At 39.3% G+C, this 23,812-nt stretch overlaps 1 protein-coding gene across 4 annotated transcripts in view; it reads right to left on the bottom strand.

Moving 5' to 3' along the window:
* Nucleotides 1–22,700, bottom strand: part of grm3 (glutamate receptor, metabotropic 3) — a 39,940-nt gene extending 17,240 nt beyond the window's left edge. For 2 of the 4 annotated variants that reach the window (XM_026927503.3, XM_026927501.3), the window contains exons 1-3: nucleotides 22,572–22,700; nucleotides 11,245–11,845; nucleotides 7,973–8,846 (exon numbers count right to left, since the gene is read on the bottom strand). In XM_026927503.3, the coding sequence (XP_026783304.1) occupies nucleotides 7,973–8,846; nucleotides 11,245–11,700 (1,330 nt within the window). In that variant the 5' untranslated portion in view covers nucleotides 11,701–11,845; nucleotides 22,572–22,700. Of the gene's footprint in view, nucleotides 1–7,972; nucleotides 8,847–11,244; nucleotides 11,846–22,104; nucleotides 22,549–22,571 lie in introns of those variants that run through there. The other 2 variants (XM_026927502.3, XM_053234927.1) reach the window with 2 other exon arrangements.
* Nucleotides 22,701–23,812: the final 1,112 nt, after the last annotated feature.

The raw sequence follows: 23,812 nt of genomic DNA, 5'->3' as shown, positions 1-23,812 counted from the left end.
AGATGTCAACACCACTGGCCTATCGTCTCTTCCATCTTTAGCATTGACCTTCTTGGTAAGAGGGCTGATAGTAGTCTATCAAAGCTGGAATCAAGCAGTAGCTGAAAAGCTGTGCCAAAACACAGCCGTAGCTGTGCCAGGCACTCTTGGAGCACAGTGCACTTAAACCTATATCAGGCTTAGGAACCTTCCTGGGGATTCTAAACTTGGCCCTTGACAGGGGACGGGTGATATCAGAGCAGGAAGGTGCACATTCCTTACTTGGATCCACAATATTAGACAATAATAGAGTTTAGTGGCAAGTAATACTCTAATGGAGTGGCTCTGGTGCATACCATGCCTGATGAACATGCAGTGGTTAGAGTCAGGACTATTAATATCTCGCCCACTTTCTTACTGTATTTCTTTTTTTCTCCAACTTTGAACTTTTGTTTTAGTTGTTTAACCCTAACTCTAACACTAACTCTGTCATCCTGCATAATCTAATGTTAAATTTGACAAAGCCAATTGTGATTTTTGGTTTGCGATTTACATATATATATATATATATATATATATATATATATATATATATATATATATATATAAATCGGAAACCATGCAAGTCTTACATGCAAGTCTGTGATTTCAAAACAGACCCTCAATGCTTCCTTATTTCATACTTGGATTTTGTACATCTTTCCCATTTTAAATTTGAAATACATTGTGTTTGGAATGGCCAAGTGGCAAACACAATCTTGGAAATGTATACTAACTGTCTTCCCATAGGATCAGTCCATTGTTTTATCACAGAGGGTAAGAAATGAGATGTGTTGCTCTAAGCTTGACAGAAACACACATCATATTTCTTAAAAAGAAACACACCAAGCAGGAACACAGACTGGTGTCCTATCCTACTGATGACTCTATTAAATTTAAATCTGTCAGACATGGACTCTGTGGCAATCTGTGGGAAGTCAGGTCTAAAATCCCAGTGACTTGGTGAATTCCCAGGAGAAAATGTGAGAATAATGGTTTAACCGAGGCCATTATTTCTAAGGTGCTTTGAACAGTTCGTTTCCTTCACCATGAGGTTTTTGTTGACCAACATGCGCGGTCACCCATAAACTGATTTCTAAACTCCCTTAGTGTCATTATATCACAGTCTTTGACAGATAAACGTGTTACAGTAAAACGGAACAAGCTTATATGGTGATAATCTCTACTGTATCTGCTCAGATTGATTTCAGAATGGACAAATATTTGACAGGGTGACTGCAGATAAGGGCAATTTACTACGCTGCATTTTTATACTTTTGTAGATTCCTCTTCTGTGTGATATTTGCCTCTGCATTTATTTGAAATGACTGAATTTATTTCAGAAGTTAAGAATATCTGGGAACCCTATTAAAAACAGTTTGAGTTAGAAGCAGCTAATCAGAAGAAGGCTAATCAGCAGAGTTAGAAGGCTACTAACCTAACCTACTCATTAGCCAAAGATTAACTGATTTAATTTGACACCTAACAGTAAACAGCAAGATATGATATTTGGATATTTGGATATTTTTTTGTAGTCAGTTTAAATGTAAATAATTTAAATAATATGTGGTGCTTCAACTGAGACATGAATTTTGTCATATCCTCAACCATGAAAGATGATACAGGCTAATGGGAAAAGATTTATTTGGAAGCATGTTCTGAATAATTAGATGATGTAAAATTATTTATATATTATAGTGTTACGTGATCATCAGGCTGCAGCTTGTGCCTTTGGATTTTATTTAGACCTTATCTAAAGTTGAATGACTGTAAGATTCAGCCCATATCATGATTAAAACTTGAATAGGCAGCTTTAAAATGTAGTTAGTGATCAAGTTACAGTCTCTGAACACTGATTCCATAGGAAACAGCTGCACTGCACTGAATTGAAAGAGAAAAGCACCTCTAACCAACAACTTGGTAAACTATTTTAATAAAGGATTAGCAGAAATAAACACTACATGGTTGCATTCATATGTGAATCCATCAGTTCAATGTCGAATATGTAAAGGAAGTAAACAATGTAGTGTTTAAAAGCTACTCAAACCGTTTCACTATTGAACAGCTACCTCATTTAAAAAGTGACAAAGATTCCAGCCCATCTTTCAGATGGAAGAATAAACCAGGCTTTAGCTCTCCTCTGTTCAGCTATACAGTATGCTGATTTTTTTTGCCTCACTTTTTGATGTAAGATGCAGTTGCTTACATCAGACTAAGACTGAAGATTATATCTAGGGCTGACTGTTCTTCTATCCTAAATGTACTGCAGGGCATTCTCAATGAAACAACAAACGCGGAATGCTTTAATTTCAGCTCAGACACCTGCATGTCTGTGTGCATTTATCTATCAAGTACAGAGAGAAAAAACAGAAGGTATGAGAGAGACAAAGGACGACAAAGATGAAAAGTATACTGTATACGTGTGTGAGCATGGACTGAGGGCATAACAGGTATAACCACACACACACACACACACACACTACAAGATATCACATGAATAATAATAATATCCATGTAGGATAAATCATATTAAATCATCCCCGATAGGGAGAGATTTAATCTTTGTGTGTAGGTCTGAGAGTGTTGCATGTGGGTGGAGGGTGTCTGAGATTTTTATGGGAGAAAAGCAAAACCACAAATGTCCCGAATGGCCTGTTGATTGTGTGTGTATGTGTGTGTGCTCCTCCATCGCTACATGTGCATGGGCATGTGTTTACTCAGTAGGTGTAGGATCATTACAATCTGAAGTATCTCTCTTTCCGTTTTCCTCTCTCTCTCTCTCTCTCTCTCTCAGCTGTGGACATATCATCCCCCTTGCACTCTATTGGGTTACTTCACCAAATGGTGCCATGTGCAGAACCAATTACCATAGCAACGGCATGTTGCCACAGTACATTAGTCTGAGTGAAGAGCCCGGCTTTGAAAAAAATGACAATCTGCGGAGCTGGGAGACACACTCGAATGCTAAAGACATAAGTTCTGATGCAACTTCTTACATCAAATAGAACCTCTTGACCATTATATAAGAATCGGATGGAAAAAACCCATTGGATTATGTTCTCGAACATGGCCAAAAATGATTTTTTCTGCCAATAATATACTTTGATGTCTCTTTTTAAAGAAAATATCAGTATACTTTATTTAGGCTACTTTTTAGCATTGTCTCAGCTGTCTCATGCCTGTCCCCTCATACAGTGAGTTGCAAAGCTACGATGCATCTTAATGGACAGAAAAAATATTCTTATTGCCTCAAGGTCTGTTTGAGGAATGGGCATTTCACGTTTCAAGAATGGGCATTCCTCTTTTTTGCCTTTTAAAATATGTTTTCTCAATGCATAAAATTGCTAGCATTCTACTGAGGGCTTGTTTCTGTTTCTGCAAACCTGGTTTCTTAGATCGCTCTGATTGATGACGTAAGGAGAATGTAGTAATTTTCTTTAATCGCAGGTCTTTTGTTAGAGGATCTTCATTGCATAATCTGACATAAAGAACTCGTTATCGCACAGTCATATATAGAATTTGGCTAAGATTTTATTAAGATCATGTTGTACAATATGACATGTAATAATTTTAAATGGTGGCTGTAATCATACAGTGTAATTAGACTTAAATGTGTTTTTGTCAGACAATGAATGGCATTATTTAATTAAGTCATTGGATAGTTACGGGCCATATTGAAATGGTTATAAGCCCAAGCAATTTCGTTTGTAATCAGATACCGGCTGTCAAAATGTCCACAATGCACCTGCACCATCACATCATCATCATCAAAACAGAGAAGAGCGCTCAGACACTCTGTACAGATAACAAAGTTTTTAACTCAGATGATGAGACAGAGACTGATGTAGAAATCAAAGTAGAAACTCATTTCTTGGTGTAAACCTATAATTCTGCCACACTTATGTTTCAGTGCTCCACTGGCACAGGTAAATGTGAAGCACAAAACAAGTCAGATTATTTCATCCACATATTCTATAGAATTGATAGAAAGGAAGTGAATTAAAAGATGAGACTGCAGCAGAACATTGTGTGAAAAATCACCTTCACCAGTGACAGACAAGAATCTTAATTTAGAGAAAAAAAGGTTTGCTGATCTCTTCAACACAGGGAAGGCCACAGTGCTGCCAGAGATACAGTTAACTGCAGAATTATTGATGCCCATTAACTTTTGCAGCAATTTGTGCTACAGTAGCTGTTCTGTGGAATCGGACCAGACGGGCTAGCCTTCACTCCCCACACGGATCAATGAGCTTTGGGTGCCCATGACCCTGTCGCCGGTTCACTGGTTGTCCTTTCTTGGACAACTTTTTGTAGGTACCAGTTTTGGAGATGCTCTGATCCAGTTGTCTAGCCATCACAATTTGACCCTTGTCAAAGTCACTCAGATCCTTACACTTGCCTATTTTTCCTGCTTCCAACACATCAACTTCGAAAACTGACTGTTCATTTATATACAGTACTGTGCAAAAGTCTTAAGCACATGCAAAGAAATGCTGTAGAGCAAAGATGCCATCAAAAATAATGAAACGAAATGTTTCTCCATTAAAAAAATACTATAAAGAGCAGTAAACAGTAATAAATGAAACAAAGTCAATATTTGGTGTCACGATCCTTCGCTTTAAAAAAAATAGTAGTCTCAGGTACAGTGTGTGCAGTTTTATAAGGAAATGAGCTGTAAGTTTTACTGAGCATCTTGCAGAAGCAGCCACAGTTCTTCTGGAGACTTTGACTGTCGCACTTGCTTCTTATTTTTGCAGCAAAACCCAGCAGCCTTCATTATGTTTTTTTTGTCTGAAAAGTGGTTTCTTATGTAATCTGCTGCTTTCTTTACTGACATACAAATATTTTTCTGTAACATTTAATTTTGTGCTGGAAAACTAATGTTTGGAAATCTAAAATGTTTTTGTACTGAATCAATAATGTAGAAGTCATAAAATATATATATATATATATTAGATTTTGATTCTAATTGTAATTCTAGTGATGGTTGCTGAATTTGCTCTTCTTTTGTGAAACACTTTGTCAGAGCTTTTAGTTATTGTCGTTGTGTATATAGTGTCTAATTCATGCTCACGCCTCTTTTACTGATATTTGAAATGGTTTATTAGTTACACACAGTATGTGCAACCTCATATTTTTTTCCCTAAGGTAGAAAAATCCTGTAGACTGAGAGCAATAAAAAATATAGCTCTTTTTCGAGGATATCAATTAATTTTTTTTTTTAAATAAATGCAAACAAACTTATCTTTTAAACTTTTAATCTTTACTGAGGCAGGAATCACAGGGCACCGTGCACACACATTCACTCACTCATTCTCACCTAGGGGCCATTTAGAGTAGCCAGTCCACCTATTGGCATGTTTTGTGAACCCGGAGGAAACCCACGCAAACTCAGGGAGAACATACAAAACTCCACACAGACGGTAACCCAAGCTTAGGAATGAACCAAGGAACCTGGAGCTGTGAGTTATTTATTTAATATACATTTTTGTCCATGCTCCGGAAGGGTACCAATAAATCTGCCAAGAAAACAATGTTACATAAGCTATCTAGGGTGCAGACACAGGAAAATATCTGTCAAAATTTCTTTAAAAAAAAACAAAAAAACAAAATGGGTTTAAGAGGACTTTCAAGTGTGCCAAATTCTAAACCGCTTGTTTGATGGGGATATTTTGCATGATTTGAGGAGTAAAAGATTTGATTCACACATACAAAAAAAAAAAAAGACATGTAGCACCCGGGCCTCAGATTAAAGGTCTTCCTCCAGTCAGCCAAATCCTGCTGACTAAAAAGTTTCAATGGAATGAAATTTCAATAAATCAGGTGAAACTACTAATTCCCCATGGCGTTTATAGCCTGAGTCTGGACTGAATAATTGATAGAGAAGCAGAGAGTATATCTCAGAAAAGTGGAATTTTACTGGACGCTTACGTGGACCTCATCCTTCCTCAGCTTCTCTTTCTCTTCTCCCTATTCCATCTTCCATTCTCCATTCTAGATCAGCTTTCTGCTCCTTTTCTTTGATGGCTACACAGCATTTCTTAAAACTTCCTTTCTCCTCACCTCTTTCCTCCATGTACACCATCCTTTCTTTCTGTTTCCTATAAGCTCCTGTCATTTTTCTTCTCTCCTGCATTGCTTGCTCCTTCTTCCCGATTGGCCCAGACTGCAAACCCCATATGCCTTTGATTTTGTGCTTGAAAAATGAAGATGGTGAATTTCAAAGAGAATCCTCTTCTGCTGACACAAACCAACCCACTCACATCGTTTTATCTCTCCAAGTCTCTCAGTTTCTCTCTCTCTCTCTCACTGAAACACAAACAGATGCAGATTCACACTCTTATTGCACGTACATATTCACAACCTATATACTCTTTCTTTCTCTCCTTATATCTCTAAATCATATCTTCTTGGAAAAATAGAGTATATTTTCCCCACATCCTAACATCTACATCTCTGCATTGCCTTGACGGAGTTAAGAATCCTCTCCGCTCCCTCCCTGCTTTTCTTTAACTCGGTTTCCATGTGTGTTTGTGTACAGTCACGGCTAAGTGTGGCATAAGCTCATCTAATATTGCCATGCCAGCCTGAGCACTTTTACATGGTTTATTTTTACCTGCTCCCTTTGCTCTCTACCTGTCAGTCAAACACAATCCTCTCAGCGGCAGTGAGCGCAGTGTCTCAGCTCATGTTGCCGTCACAGCCACAGGTCTGCCAGCGCAGCAAACACTTCTCACACTGGCTCTAATTACACCGCCACTGTGCACCTCCACACACATTAACCACAGACTGACACAGAAACGCAGCATGACTCTGTAGACCTACACACATCCTGGTACATACCACTGCAAATAACAAGGCAAAGGCAGTATGCAGTTTGAGTATCACAGAAAGATGGAATGGTGAACCTGATTTCTTCAAGTAGGACATGTACCTGGAGGAACATTTGTTGTTCCTGGAAATACATTTCTTTTAATCAATCACTGCCATCTGATCAGTGTCATCAGTGTGCGCCTCCTAATTCTCCCGAGCCACATGAAAATTCCCTCCAGACACACCATTTGGCTCCCGGACAGGGAAGCTTACTGCAGAGCTCTGCATTTTAGTTCCTAAAATGACTCAGAATGGTTAACTTTGTTGAAAAATGAAAGCATTTATGTTGTTTAGGTGTTGGCTAGCTGCACACCATAAAACACTCCACAGAAAGCACTGAACATTTCAGTTCATAAAAACTGAACAAAACCAGCATTTATTAAAAATACAGAAGTTCCACCTCTTTCATCTTTAATTTACAAGACTCAGTATTTGTCTTGTGTCTAGCTTGATAAGCTAACATTAGCTAGCTTTAGCATTAGCAGACATGCGACAAAAAGTGCTTCTTTGAACTGAAATATCTGACTGCAGCAAAATTTGCTCAATATAATGTAGAAGTAATCCTCACTTTTATGAACTATAACTAAGAGCTACAAATAGCTTTGTTGTCTGGAGGATCAGTGATATTTTTTGAAGGGAAGTAGGAGATGTACACTTCCTGTGGAAAAATCGAGCTGGGTCTAAGTAGCTACTAGCTAAAACACAGGTTGCTCTGGTCAAACTCCTAGACTTCTCTTCTCTAAACTGATCAATAATTGATTGAGATTTGTTTGCGATGATACTATTGCTACATTTTTTTTTTTTAGAATATGTTGCTACAATTTTGCTTAAGTAGCAGTAATTCAGAAACTGTTTGCATTTACCAGCACTTTCCAGCTGGCAAGCATGTTGTTATTACCAGCTTGGTCTGTGTTTTGGCAGCTGGTAGTTGGTCAATCCAAGCTGCAGGGCTGATGACATCAGATGACAGTGTCTGGTTAAAAATAATGTTGATCCAGGAACATGTTGTACGTGAAAAAAATCATGTTTGTCTATAAGAAATGTAGAGGGATAAAGAAACCCACAGATTGATTAACATTACCTCTGAAGTTGACGTGAAGCAGGAAGTCCCGGTAGAGCCTCTTGCCATCGAGACTACGCATGGCATCACACAGGCGTGTGGTGTTAGCGCACAGCGTCCTCTGCATACGGTGTAATGCGTGTGCCATAGCGTACACTGCGTTTACCACAAACATGATCTTCGACTCAGGCTCAAAGTTCGAATCATCCACCGCCAGCTTTGGGTCACAGGGTGGTTTCACAGTTCCTGTCCCTGCCTGTGAGGTTGTGCTCAAAGAGCATTGGAACTTCTGTTCCCAGAAGTCTTTGTACCACGGGTTCCGGTGATTGTTAAGAGGATTGAGGCTTTGGAAGTAGCGGTTGAACTCGAGTATAGGATGTGCTGCGAGCTCTAATGTGATCGCGCCATCTGCTGTGAACTCATTTCCTTTGATGATGCTCTCCTGCGCCCCCCAGCCATCGCTGGCCACCCAGAGAAAGGAGGCATTGAGGCGGGTGGCAGCACCCAGCAGCTCTCGGGCATCATCACTGCGCAGGAACAGCACGACCACACGGGCGTTGGGCTTCTGTAGAAGCTGGCGCACCACTGCTTCATATGAGGAGCGCTTTGCATTGGAGCGACCCACCTTTTCTGACGTAGCAATGCATATGTTGCGCAAACGTGCCTCCTGCTCGAAGGCCTCGATACCTGTCTCACCGTAATCACCCTCGGATGCCACTGTAGAGACATATGTCCAATTGAAGGCACGTAGGATCTCAGCCATGGCCTTTGCTTGGTAGAAATCCGGAGGGACAGTGCGAGCAAAATAGTCGTAGCGTGATTTGTCACTCAACTTGGCACTCGTAGATGCGTAGCTTATCTGAGGAATCTGGAACAGGCGCAACAAGTTTGCAACCTAGGAGTAAACACACAAATGGTGGCACTGCATGACACATATTGTTGAAATGAGTAAATCAGGGCCTTTTGAATGATTTAGCGAAAGTGTATCGTACATAAAACATTCTTTTTAAGGCAATTTATGAGATCAGATAAGGCCAATAAGAGTGTACAGAGCGAGGCAGAAAAGGAGAGAAAAGGTTTCTCTGTGGTCAGACTAAGCTTGGCTCTAGCACATCACATCTCACGCTGAGTGCGGAGGCACAACTGACACGAGCTGCCACTGCCTTATGCTGCTGCAAGACTGAGCTCGTATTGAGCACTTCACTGTCAGCTTGCAGAAATCCAGACTGTCACTGTGTTGTAATCCATAATAATTTTTTTCATCTTATTGCAGTCAAGCTTTTTGTAGCATGGACAAGTCTGGGATGAAAGAATGGATCTGAAATTAACATTAAATAATTGAACAATTGGATTAAGCAACTCATATTCCAGTAATGTACTGTTATAAAAAGCGATAATTTGCTGTGATACAGTGCATAGCAATTCAGAAACAAGCTTGTAAATGTCTGACATGATTTCTGCACTGCTGTGTAAATTACTCAGGTAATCACTGTGCTTTCTGTAGTTTTATGGTACATAAACCTGAAGCAGCCTCTCATTTCTTAAGAGTGGTAAGTAAAAGAGTGGCTTGGCATTAAGAGACGGTGTGTAGGAGGCTCTACAGGCTCTCATGAGTGTCTGTCAGAAGGTGAACATAGAGACGATGGCCAAACAACAGCAGCGGGAAATAAATGGTGACTAATTGTTGCTGAAGAGAAGAGACCCATAAGTAACAATGCTTTTTTTTAACAAGAGATCATGATGAGGTCATGGCCTCACTGCCTTTCTCCAGAAACACACAACAGTATATCTGAAGAAATCACAGAAGGAAAAGAGAATAGGGAGACTTTGGGAGGCAGGAGAAAGTGAGAGAGAGTGAGAGAGAAAGAGAGAGAGAGAGAGAATGACAAAAACACAGATTATGGATTTTAGAACCGATAGGGAAAACTGGCTTTTGTGGAGCCCCAGATGGAGGAGGTTATGTAAAACTATGCAAATTCCCCCAGCGCTGTGCTCAGTTTCCAGTGCTGCAAGAAGGCAGCAACAGACAAAGCACACAATAGCATAGCCACAGTGCTAATCCAGGCACGTATGCATGAGGGAAGGAACTGGAGCAAGCGTGCTGTATTTAAATGGGGAGGAATGAATAAGGGGTGGTGTGTATATTCGTTTTCCCAAATGCTGCTCTTTAAATAATGGATCAGGTATGCCAGAGCTGTACAGGGGCAAGGTCTTTACACTCTTGTATTTTGCTCATTTCTTAGAGGGTGGTGAAATCATTCAGTGGCCTGTAGTAATTCTGTGAGAATATATGATTATTACCTCTGCATACAAAGAGCACTACAGAATAATTCATGTCCATGTAGCTGTGCCTGCAATGCACGGACTTAAAAGAGAGATGTTTGTAGATGGTTGTGAATGTGTACAGAGTATTTTTTCACTTTCAGCTGATAGGTGTCATCCACTGAGATTGGGTTTTTGATAAATGGAGAATATTTCGAGTTCATTGATGTGAAATAAAATCTGAAAAAACAATGCATGTTTGACATAGCTGACATCAGTTAAGCATATTTATTGGAGAAGTCACTGAAAATTTTAGATCGCAAATGGTCAAGAATGCCACTTTTTCAGCTGAAAGAGAAAAAAGTCAGAAAACTTTGACCACGTTCAAACAGCACGGCCAAGCCTATCATGATAGATACTGGAGTGTGTGTATGTGCAGGGTTTTACGGTAACCACGAGGAGAAAAAAACTGCCGCTTCTCTGTTTTCATTGAGATGTAGAAACGTTTCCATGCCTCCCTCCCCCAGCTGAAGCTTGCAGTTGATAGGTTTATTATTTGTCTAGTGGGCATTTATATCACAGCTTCATTGATTTGGTTATGGCTAATTTAAAAAGTCTTTCCCTTCACAAAGCCATTACCTGATTGGCTAAATGCAACACTGCACAGCGAGAGAGATTACACTCCAAAGTGGGCAGAGTGCTCCACTGATGACTCATATGCAGAGCGGAGAACTTGCAGGTAGCCTGTACCATAAGCCAACATGACGGAAGGAATCTTTGCTTTAATTAGATATTTAATGGAGCATTAAATTTTTACCTGCAGATAGACCGTAGTGTTAAGTGTTACCAATGAATGAACCTGACTTGCCTAACTGTTTATCACCAAATAGGGCTTTACTTGCATACCCAACTTGTAAAGAAACTGGTACACTTAGTCACTGTGGACTACCTCTAAATCAGTTGAAGGTTGAGGACCTTCTTCAAGGGCCCAAACAGAAACCATTTTCCAGGCTCAGTAGCTCAGCACTAACCTGTATGGAGACGCTGCTGTAGGAACCTCCAATGACTCCAGCAATAGCCAATGGGCTGTCCTCCTGAAACGCATACGAACCATCAGGACAGATAAACTCGGTGTCGTCCACCTTGGTCAGCGACGCTCTGACAAACTCGAGTGCTTGCTCTAGTGCGTATGTGTCTCTGGAGCACGTGTCCAGGATGTGGACACCCAGAGAGACGCCGGGCAGCAGACTAACATCTCGGTTGATCTGGTCTATTGCAAAGAGCATAGCTTCTAAACGCTGAATGCCACGGTCCTCATTGATGCGCCCACACTCATCCATGCCCAGGCCCTTCTCATGTATGGGAAAGAGGCCTCCCAGAACCAGGTCTCCGTCTATCTTAATTTCTCGGCGTGGAGAGTCGCCACTGGACAGCAGGACTCCGGCTCCTAGCAGCACAAGCAACAGGGCTCGAACTGCAGATGACATGGTTACACAGAGACAAAGCGAGAGCAGGCGAGCAGTTTAATGGTTTATGAGGGAGTGTCAGAGGCACGGAAGAGCCATGAACTGGACACAGGGAAGGGTGTATGATCACACATGAAGATACTCTAATGAGGAGTCAGCTTAGGACCTGGAGGGAGAGAGAGAGAGAGAGAGAGAGAGAGAAATATTAAAAATAGGCATGCATTTGCAGAGAGAGATGGAAGATAAAAATTTGGTTGTTAAGTCTGTGCTTGGATGAATGCTTAAGCACATACACACAAGCACACACAAACACACACAACATCCAAAATCCTACCCTCATTTGTGAATCGACATGTCAGATACACTAAGATGAAGAAACATACAAACATGTAAATCAATAAGTACACAGCATCTGAGAGAAGGCAAGAATACAACACTGGAATGAAAAATCTTGAATGAATATGACAAAGTGAATTTTAGAAGCGAATACAATCCATCACTGCTGGACAGCTCGGAAAACAAAATCTCACTCAATAAAACTTTACACAACAAATCTATTCTATTCTTGTTGCACACTGAAAACGTATATAAGGATTTCTGCTCAAAGGTAAACAATTTTTCCTATTATCCCTAAAATACTGTGGGGTCTAAAAGTCTGAGAGCACTAATGAAAATGAAAATTCTATTTTGCATTCTTTTCTAATTTAATACAACAATTTTCATTACAAATTATATTATTAACAATAATGTGAGTGACAAGTAAAATCTTATAAAATATAAATATAAATATAAATATTTACATGAATTTCAGAGTTTCTTAGTATTTGGGACATCCCTTTTTTTACTTTAACGACAGTGTGTACTGGAGCTGGCATGAACACACGTTTGTGGAAAATCTTATGATCCATTTCAGATCCATCGGAGTGTCGTCTGAACGCATGCTTCAGTAGAAGAGATCTGACCTTTTGTATAAAGCAGTTAAAATGGTCAGTATCACAAATTTGCTTACATTTAAAGAGGGACCTAGAAATGTTGAAATATTTAAGAAATTTAACATTTAGCTTCTTTCTTTTAAATATTTTAGAATTCTAAAATCTTCAGTTTATTTCCAATAAAAAAAAAAAAAATCCCAGATTTTCAGTGTGGTCTCAGACCATTTTGGACCCCACTGTATATCTATACACATTGCACTTGTACAGTTTAAACATTGAACAATTTATTAAATCCTACAAATACTTTTACAATATACAAAAAAAAATTCAAGGAAAAAACACAAAAATCTTAAGATCAAAAAAGAAATCATGTCACAATGGTGATAATAATAATGATAATAATAACAATAACAATAACAATAATAATAATAATAGTACAATAGTTTCACATTTATAAAGAAATTATTTAATTTCCATATCATAAAACATGCCAGTAGGTGGACTGGTGGCTCTAAATTGTCCCTAGGTGTGAATGTGTGTGTGTATGGTGCCCTGTGATGTTGTACCATCCAGGGTGCCCCTCATGCCCAGTGTTCCCAGAATAATTACTGAAGATGAATGAATGAAGCGTATCATTCTAGGCAACTGTTCATTCTAGGCAACTGTTAACTGCTGTGTATTAAAAATTATACGAAAATGCTAATGATACACAGCATGCTAAATTGCTAACACTGACAAACAAGGAACAAGAAAACTTAAAGTGCCAGTGAAATCAATGTTTCAGCTTTTTGTCCCTTAGTGTTATGGACACCAATACGATACTTCATCTAGAAAAAAATACAACAAAATTGTTTTGGAGATATTCTTGGTTCAATTATACAGTTTGTCTAGAACCATATATGTCTTGCTCTACGGTAGCAGCTCTTTACTTTATTAGCAGCAGTAGCAATTTGTTAGCATGTTAGCAGCAGTAGCAGTTTGTTAGCTCATTAACAGCAGTAGCAGTTTGTTAGCTTGTTAGGAGCAGTAGCAGTTGGGTAAAGCTTTCATTAAAACTTTTCCCTATTCTCCGTATTTAGCTAGTTTGCTAAGATAGTGGCAATTTTGCTTAGATTTGCTGGGGTATGGAGTATCTAGTATGCTACTGGCTGTTGTCTAAATCAGTCAAACATTTCTACACTGCATTCTGACCTCCTGTTTCAAAAGGAAATACGTCAACGTACAGAAAACCATTTCATAGGTACTTTATCCATAGATAGTAAGTTTAATTAAACTGTTAGGGCTTAATTTAGCCAAACCTTGTTTTAATCACATTTCCATATTAAGAGCTAATACCATAATTGATCTGTACTGCTCACACATCACTGGCACTCATGAAAGAAGTAAAGCTTCCTACCTTATAAATCAACTTAACCCCTGCCTAAGATCAAATCAATCCCATGGCCATTTTACACACATGACACTGAGCCACATCTCAACAACAACAACACAACACAATCACAAGAGCACAGAACAAAGCAACGAATAAAGAGAAATGGGAAAGTCATAGGAAGTAGAGTGAAACGATGGGAGAAAAAAAAGAGTATTTAGAATGTGACGGATACAGTGGAAGATTCTACAGCAGGGGATTTCTTTGTATGGGAGCTATGATGCTAAAAGAGCTGCCACGTCCTGCAAGACCTACTGAAAAGCTATTTTGAAGATTACTAACCAACCTACTTAACTCTGAAAAAGAAAAATTCCCATGGCATGTAATATAGTACATATTTTTTCAAAATATTATTTTAATTAATTAATTAATAATTTAATGAATTATTATTTTTTACAAAGCTTACTGAATGCCAGTGTACATTAAATTATAGTCTAATATAGTTAATTATTATGCCAATATTTATACTGTACTTTACATTTATTTATTATTTACTAAATTAATGTCCACACTGTATATAGTATATTTTATGCTTATTTATTTATTTACATTATATTTTACATTTTAATATTTTTACATTTTACCTTTTAACATTTAACATTTTAACATTTTACTTTTATATTTATTTTATTATATGTATCTGCTAAATAATGTATGTGTAAATATATTTACAATATGCTGTTTACATTTTTTAATGTTATTTTTCCACTAAATTATATTTAATTAATTACCTATTTGTCTCCATTCAAAGTTTTATTTATTCCCTTTTAATTGTGGTGACTCAGTGATGTATGAATGAATAACTAAAATCTATAACTATAGCATATTTCATTCAGGATGCTCTAGCTTCCTAACTGATGGCTCAAATCTGTGCTCGCTGTTCCACTCCTGGTGATGAGATGCTGAAGCTGCTCAGATGATATCTAAGCCCGTGTTTTGATCTTGGAGCTTAGAGAAGCTTCTCTAATCTGATTTCTTTTCCACATTCCCTTGTGGAGGAGGCATTTACGAGCCCCTGAGAGAAGCCAGTTGGGTTTTGCAGCACTCTGGCAGGCTCAACAAAGCCTCAAGGACCGCACTGGAGACGGCTCTGGTGCCAGATAACAGTCATCCCCTGTGATGCTATCTTCAGCACGTTATCCTCCACAAAACGAGACGCACAGGCCTCTGGTGACTGCACGTTAACAGCAGCTAGCCTTGTTATCTCTCTGTACCGATTCGGTCTGCCAGCCACAAACTTCAGGCTCCAGCCAAGCTGCCACAAAAGTTCTCACACTGATTGTGTGCAATGCGTTTCAGTGTGTGTCCTTTTGCCTTTCTCTTCCACATTCCCCTGAGCGATCAGCAGAAGATGTTAGGGGTGAAATCTTTTGATTTTCGACAGAAACTTGGACTGTTAAAGAGCTGACTGGTGTCATTTTAGCACACTGAGACTACGGAAGTCTGACTGTTCAAGTTGCTGCTCTTTGTTGGTGCCAAAGCTGCCCTGAATGTACAAAAAGGCACAGAGCGTACTTAATTCCTACTGGTTTCCACAGGAAAAGATATGTTCAAAGCACAAAGCACACTGGATTTACTGTCTGTGCAGAGAAAACAAAACGTCAGTCAAATTACACTATTCAGTCTAGTTATAGTGTGTTAGCATGTACAAGAAAAGCCTAACAGTAGCTAAGTTTTTCCGGGGTACAGCACACTGTGGTCCTTTCCATATTCTAGTAAGTCTGCTGATTACCTGAGGAGTTTAATTGGGTGTAATGTATGTGAGTCTGGAAATCACAAACATTGCTGGATTCCAGACATACAGTATAGTTGAGCATCCTTGTAATACACCATCAGTATAAAACTCAGGCTCATGCAAATCACCCACATTTACAACAGTTCCCCAAATCCAAAGTTGAGAGGAGTTTGCTAAGTTTCGCCAGCAAGCAATCAAATGCTTCCTCGGTCCCTCCCTGAGCCACGTACGTTTAGCAGTTCCCCTTGGTTAATCGTGTTAATTAGCTTAGTGGGGTGGGTCAGGAGGGGGTACGGGGCTTTTTTTGGGTACAGAGAAGCTCTGAATATAATTGGATTTTTGCTTGCAGGCAGTTCCTTAACGCCATGCTTAAATCAAACAGTCAGCTCACAAAATCAATTCCAAACTCAGACGCCAAATCCCCAAGTACTGCCTCTCACCACAGCAACAATGTTCTTTAGCTGCGCTGTTTTGCCTTGAATATTACATTTATTTGTAAAGAGAAAATCCCATTAGACTTGAGGAAAGCAGGAACGGATGATAAGCCATTATTATACTTCACTGATTCGCCATCCTTGTTGTCACCAAGTAGCAGTATTTAAAAATATATATATTTTGAAAAGTATTAGGATGATTATGAATTAGGAATATTAAAGTGATTATGAATAGGCCTATTAAAAACTATTGTCGTTGGTTCTTGAGTCATTATAGCACAAAATATTCTGCTTTGGTAAGATATCTTAATTAAATAATTCACTAACACACTAAAAAACATTTTTGTTTGCACTGGGTACCTGTTTTCTCTCTCCTTGTGGGGACCAGCCAAATGTCCCCACAAAACTACCTGATACCACACACACACTCACTCACTCACTCACTCACACACACGATCCTGCTGTAATATCAAGTCCTGCTGTGCCTAGTTGCCCTACACAATCCACTGATCCCACTGTTTTATGTCCTGCAAATATTTAAAACCACCACAACACACACTGTCTAACCACAGTGGATGTTGGAGATGTTGGATGAAGTCAGAGTTGAGGGAGTGTGTTTCTGTTTTTAACAGCCATAGGGGAGGGACACTATTAAATATTAACACAACACTCCTTACTGCACTAAGGCTATTGATCCATAAACAAGACCCCAAGGTAGAGTGGAAAACTAAAAAGGACAGAAAATAGGCAGGTTTTGATTATGTGTTAGTGTGTTACTCAAACTGGGAGGAAGTTAAGTTCTGTGGAAATGTAGAAAGGAAGAGAGGTGGTTTTATACTCGTGTGTGTGCAATTATGTGTAACTCATATGCTTAATAGCATTGATCCTTAATGGCATTTGAAATAAATCAGGTGTTTTTAGTTACTGCTGTTTTTTTAAAGAGAGAGAGAGAGAGAGAGAGAGAGAGAGAGAGAGAGAACTACACATTGATTTAGTATTTCTAGCGCACAGGCCACTGATGAGCGTGAATGAACACAAAACACATACAAATGCAAATATTTTATGCACTGTTACTGTGTATAAAACAAAACCGGATTGCTTGGGTGTGAAAGTCCTTGGGTGTGAAATTTATAAACTACAAAATAAGGTGAATTATGAAATATAAACGTCTATATACATAAGAACAAAACAGGACGTCTGGTGTTGCCATAACTACTGTATATGCATTATATCAAAGTTACTATATACAATGTTGCCATAAATAAAGTATGCACTATATGGAAGGTTATTTGTGCCTTATGTAAAGAATAAAACATAATGGGACATGCTGTTAAAGGAAAAAGTGTTTATTTTCAACAACATGTAAGTGATTTATGCCAGACCAGTTTGTCAACACTAATTTCTTTAATACATTTTTTTATTTATTAAAGAACAGCATATTGTACATTTATATGTTTATAGTTATGTTTAATGTTATGGAATGTCCACAAAAGAGGTTAGTTCCTTTAATCACTGTAACATTACATATAAGCTAGGGTTTTAGTCAAGACTGCTATTGTCTAGTTCAATTCAATTTCACTTGTATAGCACATTTAACAATGCACATTGTCACAAAGCAGTTTTACAGAAATATATAAATTCTGGATCTAGATTTATAAATATATATAAATGTATCCCTAATGAGCAATCCAGAGACAATAACGGCAAGCAAAAACTCCTTGAAACAACATGAAGAAGAAAGCTTAAGAGAAACCAGACTCAGAAGGGAACCCATCCTCATCTGTGGGACACCAGATAGTGCAGTCATTATTATAAATCATTTCTCTTCTATAACTGTATATTATATTGTCAAAAAGTGCTCAGGAAGAACATCCACAGCCATCCTTATGGTTTCTATGTGGTACCATCCACAGTAATCTCATGACTGAAAGAGGTTGGGGGCAAGGCAAGATTGAGTCCAGATGAAAGTGAGCACAATTCAGGATTGAGACCAAAAACCATGAATTTCTTTTCAAGGCCAAGCTTTTGCTTCAACTAATTCTTGCACTGCACCAATAATTAGTTGTTTTCTACAAGAACAAATTACTTCTTGTCAAACATTGTGCATTCAAAAACAAAAAAGAACATGAACATTATTTTTTTTTACAAACTCTCGGCTGAAGCCAAGACCATCATTAACGAGGAAACTTCCCAAGGCCGAGACAAGTCCAAGTCAATACAGAACATTTTTCGAGACTAGACTCAAGTCTTGCAGCCGTAATAAAAGCTATAAACAGTCGTTCCTGTGATTTGCCTAGCAGCTGGCACAAGTGTTCAACATTACTGTGGTATACTGAAATGTATAAGACGACATTGGATCAATATCAGCAGGTCAGGTGTACAAATATTAATATGAATTGCACAAATCTGCAAAAAAAGTGCACTATTTGAGTATATAGGCTACCTATAGAGCAGCTGTAGAATTGCTGAAGTTGGAACCAAAGTTTATGGTGGAAATAACAGCAAAGAAATGACTCTTGATTTAATATATTTATAAGGATTGCTGTTTGTCATCAGGTAAAGTTTAAAAGTTAAACTGTTAACGAGTGTAGTTATGTAACATTTCCTGTACCTGACAGTGATAACACCTTACAGATGGTTTGTTAGATACTGAATGAAGTATGAACTGTCCCCCCTTGCCCCCCTTCCTCCGGCTCATGCACAGGAAATGTAATCTTGTTCGCCATGCTTTGGCCATCTCCAATAATCACCATCATTATGCACAAGTGTGTCTGAGTGGAAGCAGATTCATCTCTGTTTTTCCAAAATGTGCATTACTATCTGGCAAAACCATCACCTCTTCAAATGCGTACTGATTCATCACCTGAAAGCAAACTCTTCAATCAAGATACGATGGCTAAGTCCGCTCTTGTTGCACCACTTTCCGGCAAACACTATTATCACAGCAACAGGCTTGGCAAATTTAAAAAAAATGTAAATTTGGGTTGAAACTTCCACTTGCACTAAAGTGAAACACACTTGCACATGTGAAACATGTATTAAGCGTGTAAAAAGCTTAGTCGTGCTTTAAAGCCAAAGTACGTGTGAGCCATGCAGAATAGGAAATGTGAAGCTCTGCTCTGCACCAACAACACACAACACCGCAACCACCACCCCACCCCACCCCACACACCCACCCCCCTCAACAGACCCAGAAAAAAAACCTCCACAACTACAAAGCTGCTCTTCTTTTTGCTCAGATTTGCTTGGCAGCGAATGGGACTGACAGGCTGCTGAAATCTCTTCACACTTCTGCTTGTGCACACCCACAGATAGACGCATACCACCACAGCGCTTTGTTGATTTGACGCAAGACTTATGCAGCATTGCCGCCTGTTTGGGTGGAAATTTAAGAGCTTAATTTACAGAACCATTTTCAGAAGGCATTCATCATTCAATCTACATTGAAATGATACTCTCTCTCACTATATATATATATATATATATATATATATATATATATATATATATATATATATATATATATATAGAGAGAGAGAGAGAGAGAGAGAGAGAGAGTATTATATAATATCTTATAGGACTATATGGCTCGATCTGGATGAAGACAGAATTATTACAGTACACCATCTGACAATACTAAGGTCTTGATATGAAACATGCCTAAGGCGCTGCTTTTCCTCCATAATTATAAAAAGGTACAAGCAAGCTGATGCTCCTTCTGAGTATGTGATTAAGGCAGAATTGATAACACAGTTCCGCACCCCGAGGCTCCGTCTGAGGCAAACATGAAGAAAGTGACAAAGGTGGGTTACCTCTATTGAGGACATGCACGTAGGAAGAAGAACATTTCTCAGGTTCACACAGATGAATATAAATTAGCGTACGGAGCTATCAAGACTTGGACATGCATTCAAATACCTTATATTTCTACCTATCTTTCTACATTATATTTTTTTCTGGTGTTAGTGTACATTAGCGTGAACTCTTATTGTGAACTCGTCCCTGCTCGTCTGAATAGCTGATAGCATCCGGCGGATGTGTCTGTAAAGTAAACAGTGTTTTAGACAGGTTTCAGGGACTTATTTATATGCACAATGCATGCTGTGCTCTTGAATAGCAAATTATTCGAACACAGTCCTTTCACTGCGTCATTTTAAGCATGATCTTATCGAGTGCAGCTCTCGGTCACATCCACCTCCAAGAAATTAAATGCACATCTGAGGATGTAGACTGGTGAGGAATCAAGTACAAACACACTTACAAATGGGTGACAAATTAAAGGAGAAAAAACAGTGGCACTGTTATACTGTAGGGGGCATTTATTTTTGCTGACATGCTTTGGGTCCACTTAACTCTAAGAGGGAAGTCTCACTGCAAATGAATAAAAAGTTCCTCTGACTGATCACCATTTCTATCCTGATGGGAGTGGTCTCTTTGAAGATGACTCCGCCCCCATCCACAGGGCACAAAAGGACTCACTGAATAGCTGGTTGACAATTAAACACAAATTAAACACCTATGGGAGACTTTGGATCGATGTGTTAGCCAGCATTCCCCGCCACCATCTTCAAAACACCAGCTGAGCGAATATGTTTTGGAAGAGCGGTGTTCATCTCACCAGTGGAATTCCAGAGACTTGTAGTATCGATGCCAAGGTGTACTGAAGCTGTTCTGGTGGCTTGAGGTGGCCTAAAACCTTTCTAAGACACTTTATATTGGTTGTTCCTTTGATTTGTCACCCGTCTATACAAGGATGCATTTATACACAACTGCTTCATATACATTTTAAGTAGTTTTGCATTTTACGTTGACTGTCTACTACACACAGAGAGTGTGAACTGAGTAGGCTGTATTCACTGTTACAAGTTTGCCTGCAGCACATGTAAAGTAAAAACATCCCACTGTCCAGCATACACACAGAATCTCAGCAAGGACTTCTATCCTGTCCAAGGCCACCAATTGTATCTGATTGCTGAGCACACACACACACACTATAATGCAATTGCATAACTTACCTCTCACAACAGAAGATAAATCTGAAATCTTCTACATTGCCACTTACTGCTCACCTCACAACAGAAGATAAATCTGAAATCTTCTACATTGCTTATCCTGTACATCTACAAGGTTTATCCAAGCAAGAAAACCAAGAACACATGAAATGAAGTGTGTAGGTGTGCAGGCACCGCTGGGGCATTCCCTCATATTAACCAAGCTTCACCTTTATATCTACAAGACGGGCAGGAGGAAACCAAGCCTGTGTTCATTTTTTTCTGTTCTGTATTCTACACTGAGTCCATGCATTTTACGCTGTTAGTGTTAGTGATGAATGGTGTTAATTCATCACTGGTTTATTTCTGTGGGTTTTCCGAGCCCAGTTCCCCGCGGTGTGACGGCAGTGCTGTGTAAACAGCAGTATTAGCATTCAGCTCTGTTACACACCGCGCTTCTCCACAACGCTCCCGACTAACCCGACCTGAGGTGCATGGATCGATTCCCTCTTCGCTCGATATTTTCAGGGTTTCTCATGCACACTAAAATTCCAAGTGATGCATTAACATATCATACGCTACACTTTTATTTTTTTTAGTTCTCTAGAAGTCTACCTGGCAACACTGCAGGTGTTATTTCAAAAGTCGGGATTTTTCTGCGATTAAGATTTGCACACTAAAATAGCCAATATCGGAGTAAATAAAACCTTTGAATACCCAAATCAGGTAGTTTAGTCCTACTCGACTATTTTGGATCTCTGTAAAAAGCATACCAAATGAACAAAAATGTGATAAAGCAGTGCGCAAACATGCGCAAACACGCGCGCACCTGCGCCTCGGGAAGCGCAAAGCAATATTTAATAGACCTATCACTCACACACAGCGCATTTATAGGATGACTTACCTGACTTAAAGTTAGGCTGAAAAGTCCAATCAGCATCTGTTTATCTCGCAGGTAAGCGTAGGGATAGGCTACAGCCTCACCTCACTGTCCTAAGCGCACACCCGACTGGCATGGGCATCCACATCAGCGCTCCTCTAATTGAGCTGGAGGCGATCAGAGCAAAGTTTACTCTCCTGACATCATGCTCGCCTACTACAAACTGCCTTACAACTCCCTCTGCAACTTCAGCCCTCACTCCCTCACTAACACTGCAACTCGAAACCATTATTATCTACAGCAGATTTTCTAGGAATAAAAAAGTAATATTCTCCATGCGATTCATCCAGTCCCTGATTTGCTAATATACCTTGTATGTTGTTTATTGTAGAGCATCGTTTTTGGAATTCCCGCACTGTAGATTACAAAGTAGCTACTAACCTTCTCATAAAGAATAATAAAAATAACTCTTTAAAATGCCGCAGCTGTACCTGAAGCAGAGATCCCAGAGGGTCACATCCCGCATTTTGCCGTCTTTACTGAGAAGATAAACTCCAGTTCTGTGGGTGCGCACACGGGAACGCACTGTAGCCACTGAGAGAGAGAGAGAGAGAGAGAGAGAGAGAGAGAGAGGGGAAAAACGCGTCTGGCATTGAGGAGGCGGCCTCGCCTCAGGATGCTTCTGTCTCCTAGCAACAAAAGCTGATGTGGTGCGGATGCGCTTAGAATCGGATGAAGACAGAAGAAGTCGCTCAGACTCACCTTTGCCAGGTTACACACGGTTTCAGGTATAAGCACAAACACAACAACTGGATCAGACTATTTTAAGTGAGGCAGGGAGAGGAAGTGATGAATGACTGTATGTGGATGTGTGGGAGGGTGAGAGACAAAAAAAAAGTATTCCACCTGCACAGTGTATGCACTCAGAGTGGGCGTTTGGCTGCAAATAACTATGCACCATGGTGTAAACAGAGCATTGGACCAATCTGAATGAGGGAGGATAATGTGGTTGCATGTAGTCCAATTTTATAGCCTACATATTAAGAAAATGTAGACCATGAACAGCCTTAACCCTAACTAGTTTAACTTTCAGTACAAACTGAGTCATGCAAATGGTTGTGAAGTTACAAGCATGAGACCATGCTGTATATGCAAAATGTGTCTGCTGTTTCATTTAACGACCAGGCTGGACAAACTGAACAACCATTGCTCCAAGGTGAATCGAATGCCATTGAATATACATGTACATAATTCTAACTTTATGATTTTGCTCTGAAAAGAAATTTTCACGAGTAGCTTTGTTTCCCTACCACCTACATCAGAACAAGCTTTTTCAAAACATCTTTAAAAGTGTAGTGACTGATGGAAACATATGCAACCTCTCCTTTCAGTGTTCCCTCCAAACCCTCCCCCTAAAACACATGAATGTGCACTGGCTAGGCTGGAACACCTGAACGCTAGTGCAAGAGGGGTAGCTTTCTCAAGCTTTAATAGCTTTAATTGTCAAATAAATAGAGGTTTCTCCTTGTCCTCATTGGTTTGGTGTTAGGGGTCATTGGCTTTTTTTCCCTCGTGCTTACAGAACCTGGGGTGTCACAGAGACTGGAGTTTCTCCTCTGAGCAGATATTTTATTGACAGCTGTAAAATGAAATGAGAAAAACTTCAAGTCTTACAAAAAAGTGTTTCGACTTTAAAAATCACTGACTGTTTGATCACTGTGCATGGTTTTAT

Source organism: Pangasianodon hypophthalmus, chromosome 6 (assembly GCF_027358585.1).
Source record: "Pangasianodon hypophthalmus isolate fPanHyp1 chromosome 6, fPanHyp1.pri, whole genome shotgun sequence".
Lineage (NCBI taxonomy): Eukaryota > Metazoa > Chordata > Actinopteri > Siluriformes > Pangasiidae > Pangasianodon > Pangasianodon hypophthalmus.
Note: the sequence above shows the minus strand (reverse complement) of the source record. Positions and strands in the feature narration are given on the sequence as shown.